The sequence below is a fragment of the Arvicola amphibius genome, chromosome 1 (assembly GCF_903992535.2).
Source record: "Arvicola amphibius chromosome 1, mArvAmp1.2, whole genome shotgun sequence".
NCBI classification, from domain to species: Eukaryota; Metazoa; Chordata; class Mammalia; order Rodentia; family Cricetidae; genus Arvicola; species Arvicola amphibius.
Genome location: NC_052047.1, coordinates 136,773,426 through 136,790,803, shown reverse-complemented (window position 1 = coordinate 136,790,803; position 17,378 = coordinate 136,773,426). Strand labels below are relative to the sequence as shown.

At 45.1% G+C, this 17,378-nt stretch overlaps 1 protein-coding gene across 2 annotated transcripts in view; it reads right to left on the bottom strand.

Moving 5' to 3' along the window:
- The window catches only part of Dock1 (dedicator of cytokinesis 1), a 504,121-nt gene that overhangs the window by 442,532 nt on the left and 44,211 nt on the right, over positions 1-17,378 (bottom strand). For both annotated transcript variants that reach the window (XM_038330219.1, XM_038330227.1), the window contains exons 2-4: positions 11,328-11,411; positions 6,119-6,159; positions 2,829-2,884 (exon numbers count right to left, since the gene is read on the bottom strand). In XM_038330219.1, the coding sequence (XP_038186147.1) occupies positions 2,829-2,884; positions 6,119-6,159; positions 11,328-11,411 (181 nt within the window). The remainder of the gene's footprint in view (positions 1-2,828; positions 2,885-6,118; positions 6,160-11,327; positions 11,412-17,378) is intronic.

Genomic DNA, 17,378 nt, shown 5'->3' with positions numbered 1-17,378 from the left:
TTGCTGTGAACACCTTCAGAAAATTACTTCACCCAACTGATGACTGAGATGAACCTGGCACACAGGTTACACCATGAAAGATCTGATTAACAGCGTCCCCATTCAGCAGGAAGCAGTTTGGAGAGAAATAACTACGTCCATATTCCCAAATATTGTTTATAAATGTTCTTTTACATTTAAAGGGGGAGATGATATAGATATGAATAATTTACATTGGTATAAATTTTGCCTTATTGATAGAAATTTAAGGTCTATTTTGTTATATGTATGTGTATTTCTGATACTGATTAATGTATTGTGATTGTGTAGTTCATTTAAAAATGTAATGTATAATTAGGAAATATAGGTTGCTAATGAATAATCATTGATAATAGTTAAGCTTGTAGTCATGTTAGTTAGATTTTCTAGATATATAGAGATATATTTCAGTTAGATAGGCATACTTCATATCTTCCAAAGACTACAGAATATTGCATTTTAAATGTCTTAATAACTTAGGGTTTTTCATGACAATGAGACATGTCTGCTCCTGGCAGCACCAATCTACTTCAAGAGGAAGATGGGCATCGAAGAGGCTCCTTATGGAGTTTGATAGCCATTTGGGCAAGAAACTGCTCTTGCCTGGACTGTTGGCATAAACTGGACACAGAGAACCCTCAGAGAGAGGACTGCTGAACTTGCCTAGAGGTGAGATGATCTCTTTGGGTTCCTGATTCATGAAAGAGTCTGCGAGACATTCTGCAGGACACAGCAGATAGTGAGTGAACTGTCTTTGAAATTTCCTGCTTCATGGGAAACTCTGCTGGATACTGTGGGCCTATAGGCCGAAGATAGATGCCCCAACAATACAAAAGAACTTTGGGTGACTGTCCAGGCAGCGAGATGTCTCTATCATTTCTAGAGTTATATGGAAATTGCATAGTTCTTATTTACTTAGGTAATATTGTGTTCTTCTGGAGTATTTGATGGAGCTGAAGAATAGATAGATAGTTATAGTTGTTTTCCTTTGTTATGATAAAAGATAAAGTAGATATAAATATTGTAACTGTAATTTTTGCATGATAACTGTTTTGTTATATGTAATTTTACTATGTTAAAGTGAAAGCTTTTCTTTTTTGTTTAAACAGAAAAAGGGGAAATGATGTAGGTGTGTCTTCTATCTGATGATTTCATTGGATAATTAATAAAGAAACTGCCTGGCCCATCTGATAGACCGGCCCTTAGGTGGGTGGAGTAGACAGAACAGGAAGAAGGAAGTGAGGTAGATGGCTCAGTAAGATGCCACACCTCTCCTAAGTGAGACAGACCACTGTGCCGCTCCTGAGAGAGAGGCCAGACGCAATGAAGCTCCAGCCCAAGATGGATGTACGCTAGAAACTTCCTGGTAAGGCACCACTTTGTGGTGCTACACAGATTATTAGAAATGGGTTAAAGCAAGATGTGAATAAGAGTCTGAAATTAATGGGCCAGGCAGTGTTTAAAAGAATACAATTTGTGTGTCGTTATTTCGGGGTATAAGCTAGCCGGTGACCGGGAGCTGGGCAGCGGGAACGCGGTCCAACAGCCCCTCCACTACACCAGAAGACCAACGGGCCTTGTCTGCCTGCTGGCACAATCCAGGTAATTCCACATTCCCATAATAGTATGCTGCTGAATATATATACGAGCATGTGGAAACACGCACATGCACACACACAGAGACACACTTTCATATACTTCAAAAAGCTTTTGAAACATTATTACTCCTATACAAGCCTACTTATATAAGGATTTTGATCCTGAGAGGTAGAAGCACATTAAATGCACACTTCAGCTATTTCCCTCACAAGGTAAAACTTTCTCAACTTTGTCTTCCGTTGGAGAATTTTGCATACAAAACATTTTATCTGTCTGAACAAATGCCATCTTGCAGGTCAGCACCATCCAAGCCTCTAAATTATTCCCTTCACTCTAATTATGCGCCGGGGAAGTGCAGGAACCCAAGCCATCCTTTTCATATGTTAAAAGTACAGTGCTCAGAAAGGCAATTTTGTAATCAGCCAAAGAGATGTCATTATGCAGTAATCATATGATTAGTAATTTTATAATTTACATATTTAACGGAGTGTGAAGATGAAGCAGAGACCAAAAAAGAAAACATTTGAATGCTGTCTCCCCCAGTTCACACCTGGCATGGGTTCCTGCTCTAGGAATGTCCTCTTGAAGGACCTTACCCATCAGATTGATGACCTCCAGGAGGTAGACACCTCACTTAGCTGACACATGAATACACACGGGTCCTGACTTAACAACCACTCACTCCCCTCTCAACTCTGCATCACACCCTGCTAAGATTTCCAGGAAAAAAAGACTAAGAAAAAGGTTCAGCTAAGCATCCAGGGTGGCCACTGCCAAACAGGGTAGCTCATCGAGGAGGCCCACACTTGCCATAACAGACCTCAGCTTGAAAGAGATGACCACAGCTAAGGTACCAACCTTGGACTCCTGAATTCCAAGTCCCTTTATTCTCCTAAATCATCATGGTCAAACACAGCTATTGTCTTTTATAATGAGTTATTTTTACTATCTTGAGTACACACACACACACACACACACACACACATATACATACATGAATACAAGCTCCCTTTCTAGAGTTACAAGTAGTTGTGAGCCACCAGGCATGGGTACTAGAAACCAAACTCTATTCCCCTACAAAAACAGTCTTAACCAATGAGCCGTCTCTCCAGCCCCACTTAAACCCCACATCTTAACCTACCACATATTTGTTAGCAATGCCATATGTAATCATTTTTAATTCTTCTTTAGAATACCAAGACAAGACTCACCCTTTTCCTTCAACAATCGCGTCTTTAAGATGGATATATGAAGCAGGAAATATACCCTTTGAGAGGGAAAGAAAGAGAGTTCTTATTATCAATGTGAATACTGATTGCAAATCAAACAATAGCCGCAAAATATGAGGGTATAGGGGGTTGGTTCACCATTAATTTTGCAAGTGTAAGCATCACATACAACACAACGGAGAAAACACGAGGCACAAAGGAGAATGTCCCAATCAGCTTGTATTTCAGACTGTGCAGATGTCTTAGCAGAAAACAAGAAAACAGAGACATGTTTGCAAAGAAACAATCTTACAAAGGCCCAGGAAAATGTTCTCCTCCATAGGTTGCCCCTCCTCCCTACAATGCCAACAAGCCTGCTGCTAGAAACCAATTCTGACGATGAGCTCTGAAGCAGTTCACCTTCCAAAATGACAAGACCACCATCAAAAGTTGGCTGAAACCATTGATTGCCACTTGTCCACTGACCACTGATGACAGCCACGGGGCCTTCCTGATCAACCTCCATAAGTAGTGGACAATCCTAGAAGACTGGAAGATGAGATGAAATTCAACCCATCTGCAGAATTGGTGAGGAAACATGCTAGTTATGTTTCTACGATGTTCTGATTCTCCCATGTGCAGTGTAAACATGCATACACACACACACACACACACACGGCCCAGCAGAGCCCTGCTCAAAGGAATTGATCCCTTAAGAAGACATTCAGCATTAGACATGGTTTGCAAAGTGCCAGGAGAGGTTTATCAAAAGCTGGTACATGGGGTCCAGGGCAGCACACACCAGCAACTCCCAGAGGCTAGAAGCAGGACAAGCCAGAAACCACTAGTGCACACAGCAGAAATTCAGTAAGTGCTCTGGTGCTTCAAGGTACCTACTGAAGAAAGAGGAGATTCTGATTGGATTCCCCAGACATCTGCCAAGAAGGGTCTACACTGGACATCCAGAAAACAAGCAGCCAATCACGCTTGGAAGGAAACGGGACTCAAAGAGAGCTGAAAGTAGCTAACAGGTAAATCTGTACTCCTCCTGTTCACCAGCAAAGTGGCCAGATTTTACATGAAGAAATACTATTACATCAAGGAAAGGAGTCAAGGGGGAAGTCAAGGCTGAGCAACCAAGAGGTCCAGATTATTCAATCCAGGGCCCAGGTGCCAAGATACTTTCATAGCCCAGAATGGCCTACAGGTGCACACGGAACATGGAATTTCTCTGTAATGCCAACAGGTGTGGATTTGGATGTGGGTAAGACAACACACAAGCCACGCCAGCCACACCAAGTCCACAGACAAAAATCCCTCAGTCTCGGCACTCAACATCATGTAGCCCAAAGAAGGATTATGGCTGGATGAAATGGGGCGTGCCTGGACGTTTGAAAGGAGCAACCGCCCAGCCCAACTACTGAAAATATCTAGATGCATGATGCTCACGCAGAGCTCTCAGCTGAGACACCTACGAGCCTTGCTTCTCTCCTTTTGTTTGGGGGTGTCTTACAAAACTGCAACCAAACCACAGCCTCTGCAAGGCTCTGATTTCCTCACCCACCAATGGAGTTTTCAGGGGCAAAATAACCACACCCCTTTTGCAGCATTAGGGCATCACTAGGTGGAAGGCCTGGGTATCCTGGGGCCAGGCAGGAAATCCTGGGGTTCCAAAGCACTAGAAGAATGGGAGAGAGCCCAAGATGAGGATGGGAATGCCAGACAATAAATAAGCACCAAGAAAACTGAGTGGCTTTCCTGGGCATGTGTTTATCCCGCCAGTGCAGCTTTGTCCTATGTAATAAAGGAGCAGGGAGGGGAAGTCAGTCCACAATCCTAAGCATGGGGGTGGGTGCCTGTGCATGTATGTGCATGTACATGCATGCACGTGCATGTAAGGGTGCATACGGAGGTCAGCTTCAGGTGCTGTTCCTCAGGAGTCATCCACTTCGTTTTCTGAGACAAGGTCTCTCACTACTACCTGGAGCTCCTTCCTGTCTCTGTTTTCCCGGTGCCACAATTACAAGCATGTGTCAACACCCAGATTTTAAAGCTTTTAAGACTGATGCTAGAGATAGAACTCTGGTTCAGGGGCAAGTACTTCATCACTGAAAACCTAATACTGCTAATCTCTTGCCTCCTGAAATCTTCAGCCGTGGCTCCACCAGTCTGAACCCTTCCCAGGTGAAATCCATAAAGGGATGGACAGTTTCACAGGCTTCATGGAGCCTTAGCCAGGCTGGCAAAGGCCAGCACAGGTCTCTGAGGACGCAGAGCAGGAAGGCCCTGGCATGGAAATCACTGGGCTTCCAAAGCTCTATTACAGAGCAGGGAGGCCCTGGCATTTGGAAGACCACTGGGCTTCCAAAGCCCTATTACAGACTCTAGATCACAACAGAGAGTCCAGTTGGATACATCAGTAATGAGAGGCCAATTCTGAGAAGCAAAATGAACCATCTGTCAAACACAATCAGACATTAAAACGTCCAAGTTAACATGGACAGACTAAGCAGAGCTTAGTGTGGGCATTACTACAGCGGTGTAGCGTTACAGAGTAAGATCGAAGAGCCACAATTAGGTTCTGTGAAGCTAAGAATGTGGAAGCCACACAGCCTTGTGGACGGGAGTGCCCTCCGCAACATCTGAGGAGTAATAGCATGTTTTTGTTTCAGATATTCATAGAATCACACATGCAAATAACCCTAGAAAACCAGGGTTTTTTTTTTTTTTTCAACTTGACTAAGCCAGTCAGAAAACTGCCATAAGGCAAGAGGGAAATGGCCATGTGTGAGCTTTGCAAACTTGTTAATTTATCCAAGATAATATGAAATTGAAAACTGTTTGCAGCATTTTAGTTTTCTGAAGTCATTTACACTCAGTTCATGGCTACACACAGTGGTTCAAAGAGATGTAAAGTTCTTTCAGGACAAAAAGAATTCTCCCTTTCATGCATCTAAGCCAATACCACATTATGGCTTAACAATTCACTCTTGGAACTAACCACCTACCTAGCATGTCATTTGTGGGGACAGGGTCTCACTAGGTAGACCAGGCTAGCCTAAAACTAAAGTTATACATATGCACCACTGCTCCCAGTCGAAGCTGTGATTTCTGTAGACATAGATAAGGCAGAAGAAGCCAACTCATGGCTTTTTTTTTAAATCTCAGCCCATGTATTTGTTAAATTTCAAGAGAGAGAGATGTAAGTAATATTCTTAGATGCCAATAACACGGAACTGATTTCCTCTCACGGTTTGATTTGTGATGGTACATGTTTAATGGAAATGGCTTACCTTCTTAGACTTTTTCCTTAAGGTGTAGCCTCTGTACCACCCTAAAGAAACACAGAGTTGAAATGGTTAGTACAGGCGACGCAGAAGGGTCCAAGCACAACCTTCAAGGCGTGTAGAAGTCACTGCCCCATAGACCAGAGAAAGGCAACCATGCTAATGCCCTAGACATAGGGCATGGCTCCATCCCTGCACCTCCCCACTTCTCTGCCTGCCTCAGGAGTCCCCTTCAATAACCTAAAGTCCTAAAAGAGGCCTTGTTCCCAGTAGGTTCCTTGTGGCTGTACTTCCCCACCCGTCCCTCTGAGGATCTGGCTCAAAATCTCTCCAAGTGCAACTTCCAGAATCTCAGATCATCAAAGGCTGCCCAACAGAAAACCTATTGAGAGCCTACTTCCTCCCTTTGCAGGGATCTGCCCTGAGGCAGCCATAATCTTCACAATGTACTTCTGTGGCAAAGATAGCTCTCCTGAAAGCAACAGGGCCAAGCACTCACAGACCCCTGCCCCTTAGGGGCTGGCCTGGCTCCAACTTCCTATCCCCTCCATGTGGCAGGAGAAGGAAAATAGACAGTGGAAGGAAGGACACTCCAGCTATTCATTCACAGCAAGTGCTGAATGGGAGAGTCCTCCACAGTAGAGCAGACCCATGCCACCTCCCATCAAGGTCAACTGCGTAAACTCATCCCTAAGGATGCCAACAGGTCCAAGGCTATGAACCTGTCTCACCACAATCCCACCAAGTCAAGAAATCAGATAGATATTTTCTTACGGAGAGTATAAGATTGGTTCTGGCCACCTTGCCTCCAGAAAGTAATTCACAAGCCCATGACACCTCATAACTCTTTCCCACAGGAACAAACGGACCCTGCAGAACATCAGGAAGCATTTGGAGCAAGCTGGGTAAATTCTGAGAGTCAACAACGTGGGGTATTATGCACTCTTGGGCGCTAGGCTCCAAAGACTAAAGACAGTCACAAGATCAAGCTCTCAGGGAAGGGGGTGGGATGACATCACATGGTCACAGTGAGTTCCTCTGCCCTCTCAGAAAGTAGTCATGAAGAGAGCGACTCCGACCCAGAAGTAATGCTGTTGGCATGAACAAAACCCTCAAGTGCTAATTAAACAGATATATTCAGAAAAGGAGACAGGAACTCCAGGAATCTTAGAAGAATTTTTTTAAGACTCAGTTAGGGCCAAATGAGCCCACTCTGCTCTTTCAATGTGAGGACCAAACACACTTGAGTAGGGGCACAACCTGTTCTAAATGTCAAGTGTCTGAATGTCCACATTTCTGAAGGATGATCTCCAAATAGCCACTATCCATTCAGAGATTTCAGCTAGCCTAGTCTAGAAGCAGTGCCTACGTGGTACAGCATTATAGACTCCAGGCAACAGGACTGTAATCTAATGAGTTATGCAAAGGCCGCACCACTCAGTCTAAAAGGACCGTCCTCTAGACTACTGCTCTGTTCTTCCCACGCAATTGGCATGAGTATGCCCCCTTTTCTCCGAAAGTGACAATGGATTAATGTTCTAGAATATCAAAGGAAAGACCATGGGGCGCGGGGGTGGGGGGGAATAAGCAACCAAATGTTAAAAGGGGGCAAACTACATAAATGATGCATCAAAGCAATCCAAGAACCTAAACGTGTGTGAACCCAAACTTATTACTAATCAATGAGGTGACAACGCAACAATCTCCGACCACTGACCCAAACTAAAGGTGGTGGAAATCAGAGGATTCAGGACATAGCAGCCAGGGCACAGAAAGGAGTATAGACAGCAGCAGCAGCTGGTGAATGCATCCAACACCACCAACACCAACGCCAATACCACCACCACCACCACCCCAAAGAAATAAGAACCCCATACCCAATGCCAGCAACCTGTCCCGTGGGAACAGCCTGAAGATAGTTGTGCCCCTGCACAGCTGGACAGACAGACACAAGACAGACACAGGAACCTGGAGATGGAAGCTGAGACCACTTGAGTCCCATTACCGTTTACAGAACGTGAGGAAATGCTCACATGGCAGACAGGGCCGAAGACTATAAAGAGCCTCAGACAAAAGAGCAAGACAACATAAAGAGGAGTCAGGAGAGCTGTAACACACTCACCTAATGTAAAACATTCACAGCACATAAGGCAAGAACCCAGGCACATGAAAAGTGCTTTTTTTGTTGGGGGGAGACGTGTTTTTATTGTTTGGAGGGTTGAGCTATGGAGGTCAGAGGAGGAACCTCTGACTTAGCAAAGCTAGCTGGCAGTTTCTTTTGTAACGGGATTTCTAAGCTAAGAGCTTCCTGGCATATTCTGTACGAATTACTGTTTCATCAAGCAGGGCCCATTCACTTGTCACCAGAACCTTCCTACGCACGCCAATGACAGACACAGCCTCTGCTCATGACCCACAAGGCACCCTAAGACAAGCAGGGCCAAGCCACGAGGAGTTGAAGAGGAGGGTGTCACCATGGGAATGAAGGGATGCGAAGAAACCGTTATGAGAGGAGGGGACAAGGCTGGCCATGGAGATGCTTAGCTAGAAGATAACACATTCTCCCAGGCAGGGTGTGTACTATTAGCCTCCACGTAATCCACCAATACAAAAAAAGAGACACCCACTAGAAAGATAGGCAAACATTACTGAACTCAGGGAGGCCACAGGAAGAAAATATATCATTATCACTTAAAAATCTGAAGTAATCAGGTTTCATTGTAACAGCTACATCCAAAAGATAATTTCCTAACTTTTGCACAATGCCACCAGCTTCCCTTGGAACAGCATCCAACACTGGGGAAACACAGCACGAGTGACTTCTTCCTACTAAGCAACTGGGACTTGTGCTCACATGTGATTGGCTAGCCTTCAACAGTGGACTTGACTTAAAGGCAAGAGCCTGCATTGAGTAGCCATGGGGGAAGGTCTTCCCACTTCCTCAGTAATATGACTTGAAGGTACGTACCTTTCTGGGCTGTATCCAACCTAGCCAATCTTTGAAGAATGAATGGTGCTGTCTACATTGTTCATGCTGAGAGGTTCATTGACGTTTTCACAATTGGAATAAAAGAAATCTCATAATGCTTTAACTAAGTTTATGGTGTTATGCTGGGCTGCATTTGCAGCTATCCTCAGCTGCATATGTAGCCTGAGGGCTGCAGTTGGATTCCCTCCACCTTGACAAGCCTCACAAAGCAATTAACCAGAACTTAAAGGTAAATGTGGTCTTTGAACTGTGTGAAATGAAGAGTAATCATCTTAAGAGGAGCAAAAGGAAGAGGAGGAGAAGGAGGAGCAATCTAGCCCACCAGGGGCACAGGGAGACCGAGTGATCGTTTAGAAGGTTACAATATTTGCAGCATCCTATATGATGATATACTGGACCACAAAGAAAAAGAAAATCAAGATTGATAAACAAGAGGGGGGAAGGAGGGGGAGGGAGGGGACGGAAGGAGGAAAGGGAGCAGGGAGGAAGGTAGAAACAGAGTCAAACTCCAAGACATGCCATGAGCCAAAACCAGAGCCCAGGGAAGCATTGTAAGCAGTGTCCTTATTTGATGATAAAGTCACCCAGTTTCCGGAAGATGCAGTTAATATATTTCTCAGACCAGAGTCTACCAAGAAGTTAGCTTTCCAGGAAGGGAAATGCATTGCATATTCAAGGATCTTTTACAAAGACTGTAGTAGATTCATGGGAAACAAGCCTGGCCTGCAAATCAACCCTGGCTGAAGACTCATCATAAGGTCAGCCTGGAAGTCAAAGCCGCTAGCAGATTATTGGGCAGTTAGTGTATAACACGGTCCACTGATGTGACTTAAGATGGCACTGCTGAGAGGAGTCTCCTCCTAAAGTAAAGAATGACACCACAGTCCCAGCTCACGCAGATGCCCCAGGAAATCATTAACAATTCAGGAGAGACTCCTCACTGCTCAGAGCTGATGACCCAGGAATTCCACATTCAAGTGGCTGGGGGCAATTAAAAAACAAAAACAAAAATCAGAGAGAGCATTTCCCTACAGATCAGACAAGTATCTGCGATGAGATGCCTGATCCTTCACCTCACCTTAATTTCTCTCTCTGTTTTCTAGAAGCCACTGGCAATATGTACCGAGAGCAGATAAGGAAATCCAACTGTCAGCTGTCAAAACTGAAAACAAGCAGAAGGCGCCCATCACAGCCAGCCACTCATTCGCTTAAGGGTTCCTTTCTGCCAAGTTACAGCTGCTTCCAGGCATATGCCAATAAAGCTGGCTCCCCCCACCCCCACCCCAATACATTTTTAAGAGTAAACGATGCAAATAGAATGGAGTTCTACGTCTTCCTGTATCAGATGGAGAAGGAAGAGCCAAACATGGGTTTTTAATAGGGTTCTGCTCCTCTGAGACGTCTCTGAGGGATGCAGGAGCCAGTCCCTGCTTGCCTGGCTGGCAGGAGCAGAGCAGCTCACTCCTGTGCAAAGTGGAGTGTGAAGACCTCTCTGGAAGTTCAATTTGTTGGTTACTATGAGACGTCTACAATTTCCTCTCCCACTTGTAAGACTTTCGCTGAACCCGATCTAAAAGCAATTTGGTTATTTAAATCAGTTCCTGTGACGGCAGCACAGCTTAGGAATCGTCTTTCTCAGGCAGAAAAAGGAAGCCAACAGCACAAAAACAATCTTAAGGAAACTCTGAGGAGAACAATGCCTAAAGGAAAGAGAGGGAAAAGGGGGAAGAAGGAAGGCGACCATTGCCTCTGCTGCCCCGGCACGTGGTAGTAACCACAGCAGAGCATCCACGGCGGCTCAGGTGATGTGCAAGGCAATAACTATGAAAGCCTATTGCAAAAACTGAGGGCACCAGAAAAGCCACAACTGCTCCCCTAAACCGTACCCCACAGAACTGCTGATATGTTCACCCCAAAGAAAATAGGGGTCACAGACAAAGAAAGGGGGCAACAATAAAAGCATAGCAACTGTGGTTTCCCCGAGACAAGCTATTAACAAATTAAAGTGAAGACAATAAGAAAAATCCTGCTAACTCAAAACACTCAACATGAACATTGAATCAACAAACTGAATCAGCCCAGATCTGTTTCTCAGCAAAGGGTCAGTCTCAGTCAAGATGTACACAAATAATGAGCCAGTGAGGGGCATTTAGAGGTTAAAAATATAATGTTTAGTTTCCCTGAAGCACCCTAACTCCCAGACAAGAAACATCAGCCGACACTCACCTTCATACGTTTCTAGGATGTGCACAGTGTCTCCTATTTGTAGGGACAGTTCGTCTGCTCCCCTGGCGTCATAGTTATAAAAAGCTGTTGAAGAAGAAGAAGAGGGGAAACACATTAGCACAGGGAGTGGTGATTACTTCCAGCACTATGATATACTCAGTATTGTCCTGTGTCATCTCTGACACCCTCACACGGGCAGCCTTTCCTTCCAGACACAGAAGGGAAAGGGCATGTCTTAACCATGGCTATGCTTAACCATTCCTAACTCCAAGCGACGCTTTTCTTTACTACAGGAAGAGAACATGACTTTAAGGATGCAGTTTGGTGACTTTAGTTACGCTCACATCACTCCTAATTTTTAAGACATTTCTAAAACTCCACAAAGCAACTCAGTATCCACCGAGCAGTAACTCCTGCCTCAGTTTACTTTTTTGTTGCGGTGATCAGGCACCAACCAAAAACAGCACAAGTAGGACAGTGTTTATTTTAGTTACACATTGCGGGCCATCACTGAGGGAAGCCAGAGCAGAAGCTCAAGGTGGGAACCCAGAGGCAAAAATTGAAACAGCGACCAGGAAGAAGCATTGCTTCTCTGCTTGCTCCAGCCTCATGTTCAGCCACCTTTCTTACACAGCCTACCTGCCTAGGGATGGTACTGCCCACAGCGGGATCCCTAGGGAGGTAGGCTAAGATAGGGGATAGGCCCTCCCACATCAATAGTGATCAAGAAAATGCCCCACACACATGCCCTCAAGCCATTTAGATGGAGGCAATTCCTCGACAGAGGTGCTGACAGCACCACCTGGCCCACAGTGAGCCTGGCCGACACTGAAGTAGTCGCTGTATTGGGAGGTGATTTGGCTTTTGCTGCAAAGAACATTGCTTGGCTTCCGAGCCCTTTCTCAAAAAGTCAAAGCAAGGGCACTTGCACGCCTTCACATCATCTCAGGCATCAAAAGCCACACATACCTAGAAAACTCCACTTTCTCAAGTATTCCCCCCCAAATTCATAAAATGTAAGTGTCCCCAACCGACAAAGTAGGTTGTTACCAGTTATTAAGTTTATTTAGCATTTTATAGGGGCTCTTTAGCAGGCGATAACTGCATCAGGTAAAGCAGCCCAGAGCAGACGCTGAGCTTCCCCAGTGAGGCACCGCCATATTCTCAAGCCTTTAGGAACCATAAATGCTTTTACCGCCACCATTAACAGCATCCCTTCTAGCATGCCTACTCAGTTAGAGATCCGGAAAAAACAAGTCCACCGTACTAAAAATGAAATAAAAGGAGCACATCAAGTGTAAATACATCTGGGCATGTGTGAGCATGTAAGATGTATACAAGCAATTTCTTCTTTAGTGTTTCCCCTCAAACAATCCTACCTATCCAGAAGCAGTGGAAGGCAGGGCAAGACACTCATACATGACATCCAAAACAACACATTAAACTTGGAAGTGAGCCTAGAGACCCCCAATCTTATATGTGAAGGACAACATAGTCCTAGGAGTGAGCACATGGCCCCGAATCACCGGAGTCGGAACCATAGCACTGGTCCTAACTGTGCATGGAGTTAATGCTGATGACTGTAGAAAAGCACTGGACAACACAGTATCTGACAGGGGACTATGACAGGTCAAACAATGACCCTCCAAAGACATCGCCATCTGAATTCCCAGAACTCGGTGTGCATGTTCCCAACCAAAGAAGGCACTGCAGTCGTGGCCAAGCTTAGGATCTTCAGATTGGGTTGTTAACTCTGGATTACATAATGAGTTCAAGGTTATCACAAAGACCCTTATGAGAAAGCGGCAGGAGGAACAGTCCAGAATGGAGGAGACAAGGTCCAGATGGTCCTATATACAGAGGTCATTCATGGAGCACATGTTCCCCATAGCCACAGCCCTATGTGGGCCTGGATTCTGGAACTTCAGAGATCTTCAGGACTATGGACAGTGGTCAATGTGTGTTGTTTCAAGGCCCAAAGTTTGTGGGATGTGTTTTAACAGCAAAAGGGGACTGGCAGAAGAAAAAACGTGGGAAGCAGGTCAGAAGGCTAATCGTACCAGCATGAAGACCTGACCCCCACATAAAAAAAAAAAAAAAAAAAAAAAAAAAAAAAAAAAAAAAAAAAAAAAAAAAAGCCCAGCTGGGCCATCTGGGGAAGTGGAAACAGGAAAATCCCTGGGGCTTGCAGGCCAATCAATCTAGCCCACCTGGCAAATTTCAGGTCACTGAGAAACCTGTCTCAAAAAACAAGGTGGATGGTAACTAAGGGATTACCGCCAAAGTTCTCTTTGGGTCTCTATATGGATATGCACACATACACACTTGGGTGTGCACAAACAAACAAATGTACAAAATGAGGAAAAGTGGTATTTTGTAATGAACTTAGTCACTCCTGGAGGCAGCTGGAACTGGTCTCCATTGCAGGAACATGAATCCAAATAAGCACATGCCTGCAGTTACAATTGTCACGTTATATAAGGTACACAAGCATAAGGGAACAAAGATGATTTTAAATAAATGCCAGTGCATTCAGATTAAGGCTACTCCTTCTTCTAGCCAATCTTTCTCATTTTTTTACAAAGAAAATCTCAGAAACAAAAAAACTGGCTTATTCAAATCGACACAAATCATCACATTTGCAAAGCCTTGGGAACCCCTGAAGGGTGCAGAAAAAGGGCATCTAAGTCAAGACATGAAAGCCCAACTGTAGGGGAGCAGCAGTCTACCGAAGGACTCCTGCGTGAGAAAACTCCCAAGACAGCCCATCAACTCACCTAACAGGTGAAAACACTAACTGGGCAAGATGGATCGGTCCCATCGCTCCTTTAATCTCAACTACCCAGGACCCTAAGGTTGTTGGACCACAAGTTCAAAGTCAGTGTGAATTCAAACCCTGCATCAATTACCTAGTGACTTTGTCTCGAAATAAAAAGAGAGGTGAGGACCTCTGCGTCGTCAGTGATAGAGCAATACCCAGCAAATGCGAGGTCCTGGATCTAATCTCAAGTTCTGAAAAAGAGCTAAAGGAGGAAGGAAGGAAGCAGGAACAGAGGGAGGGAGGGAGGGAGGGAGGGAGGGAGGGAGGGAGGGAGGGAGGGGAGGAAAAAGGAAAGACAAATACTGAGGTTCATGGCATTTTGGCAGGCTCAGGGTAGCACAGGGAGCTAAAGGCAGCCCTGGAGGCCCGTTGTCATCCCTTCCAAACTATCTCCCACCCAAACTGTGTGTCCAGCTCCCACCACCTCCATGAGAGTCCTAACTCTTCTCCTGCCCCCACCACCGCTGACATTGCACACTGCCCGAAGCCTTCCTCCTGAGAGTGACTGCTCAGCGCAGCATCGCCAACCCTGTGGGATGGGACTTCAGCCCACGGTGTCATCCGACTGCACCCCGCTCAGCCTTCTCCAGCTCCACCAACCACCCACGCCATGAGCTGTTCCTGCTGCTGAGAAAAGTTCCTTCCCCGTACGTCACAACCCCACTCATCTGCAAGGCCCACCCTTGACTCTCTATCCTTGGCAACATCCTAAGTGAATCATCAGAAGGTTCTGTGCAGACCTAGAATGAACTGCTGGCTACTGAGCCATCCCATGACCTTGCTGAACTGTCTTCCTGTGTGCCTCCCCGTGACTCCTTACAGGAAGGAAACCTATATTAGAGTTGAAGGCACTCAGCAAAAATCCTGACTCGAGCCAGCTCATGAAGTGTCCATTCTTGGGTGGTTTGTAGTGGCATGAAAGAAGAAGACCTGGACAGTTTGTTCCTCTTCAGCATGCTCTTGCCTGGATCTGTGAGCTAGAGATCTATCCAGTTCACTGCAATTCTGTTTTAGGTCCAAGGATGTAACACCCACCCAGCCCCACCCAGTCCCACCTTCTGGAGAACCTCCTCACAGCAACCCAGGTGAAGGTTACCGCCCCATCAGTAGGCTCAGAGATCTGTCTGGATCTCACACATCCTTGAAATATGATTATCAGAATTTCAGGCATCGGCTTAAAAGATAATTAAATTCTTTCTTCAAGTCAATCTGTGAAAATCAGTTGCTCTGTTTGCGACCTCAGTCCCTTTATCTTGCCTTCAATGGGAAATTGTTCAAGGGCACTCATGTTCTCAGGGCTCGTCCTGGAAGGATGGGGACCAGGCTTCTTTCCATGTGTGCTCCTTCAAGCCTGCCTTACACAGGGCCTGTCCTCAGCTTCGAGAGTACTGTGTGTTTGCACAGAGCTTGCTGGTGATCCCCTCTGAGCACTTCCAAAGCCCAGGCAGGCCCACACCTGTCCTGACCCACTATGAGCTAGTTGGGACTAGAGCTGAATCCTGAGAAAGCAGTCAGCCCCACAGACTGGCCTCTAAGGGACAACCTTTTCCCACACTGGGCCACTCAGAAAATACTGTATAGAAAAAATAAGGAAGCACTAGACACATCCTTTGAATTTGGCCTTAAAAGGCAGGGACTACAAGGGAAGAAAGTTAACACTATGGTCATGGCGGACTCGACATATATCACTAGCAATAGTGCCTGTGGAAACCCAACGCCATCACCACAAAGAAAGGCACAAACACATCAATTCCCATAGAGGCTGCAGGCTGGAGTTCCTAAACTGCCCCTTCAAAGGGAGACACTACTGCATTTGCCCTGAAGTCAAGCAGCTGGAGGAGGCCACAGGGCCAATGTCTCAGGCAGGCCTGAAGCACCCAGTCATTACTTCTCTGGTGACTCTTCCCCTTGACTGTGAGTTCCTCAAAGGCCTAACTGTGACTCCCCGGGAGCAAGTTTCTAATGCTCCTGACCACAACAGGTCCTCTAACACCAGGTGGGAGTATGGAAGGAAGAGGGAAGAATAAAAGGAAGATTCTGAGAGCCAGGCAGAAACGGTACTTTTCAAAGTGCTGTTTCTACAATGTTTTAAAAGATAAAAAAAAATAAAAAATAAAACTGAACCAGCAAGCTGCTTAAGTAGGTAGACATTTTGTGTATGAGTTTGAGAACCTGAGGCTGACCCCCAGAAGAGAGAGTTGACTATCCAAAGTTGTCCTCTGACCACATGATGTGTGCATAAGTACACATTTATGCATACATACACACACACGCTAAAAATAACAAATTTTTAAAGAACAAAAATAATGAAATAGGAATATATTTAACCAAGGAAGAAAGATGCAGCTGCACTCTGAAAACTATTAAGATGCTGCAGAAAGAAATGACGAGTCACAAACAAACAGGAAGGTATCCATAGTAAGACTCCCACAATCTTGGAGAGGAAGACTGCAAACCGTCGGCATGTCAGTGGCATCCGAAGCAATCAACAGCTCAGGGTAGCTCTACAGAAACCACACAAACAGAAGCACCCATCATTCGGACTCCAGAGTAGTTGAGATGCTATAGAAAGAAAAGACCAAAGCTGGAGCTTCCCATGCTCCTGACTTCAAAGCCACAACAATAGTGTGGTCCAGGCATAGACACCAACACACAGACTAAGGTCCAGGAAGGACAGATGATTGATTTCATCAAGACTTCATGACCCTCTTATGGGGAGAGGTCAGACTTCAACAGATGGTAGTGGGAACAATTGGATACCAAGTGAAAAATAGACGAACAACCCAAGCTGGATCCTCCAAGCACAAAAATCAACAAGGTAAAAGAAATGCTGTTAGATTCAAACCTGTAAAATTCTTGTGAGAAAATATGACATTAATCCTGGAGAACTTCTTGGATACACTACCAAAAACAGACAACAAAAGGCAAAATAAAAAGGTTAGGTGTCACCAAAATTAAAAAAAGGAGGCTATTCTTTTTATAGATATTATTTATACAATGACCCACAGAATGAGAGAAAACATTTGCAAATCAAATAAGAGGTAGTGTCTTGACTATGTAAATAATTTTGGGGCCATTAAGATGACTTAGTTTGTAAAGATGCTTGCTGCCAAACCTGAAGACCCAAGTTCATTCCCCAGGACACACATGGTGGAAGGAGAGAATCGACTCCTACAAACTGCTCTCTAAACTCTACATATACAACATGAGGTGTGCACATGAGCACATGT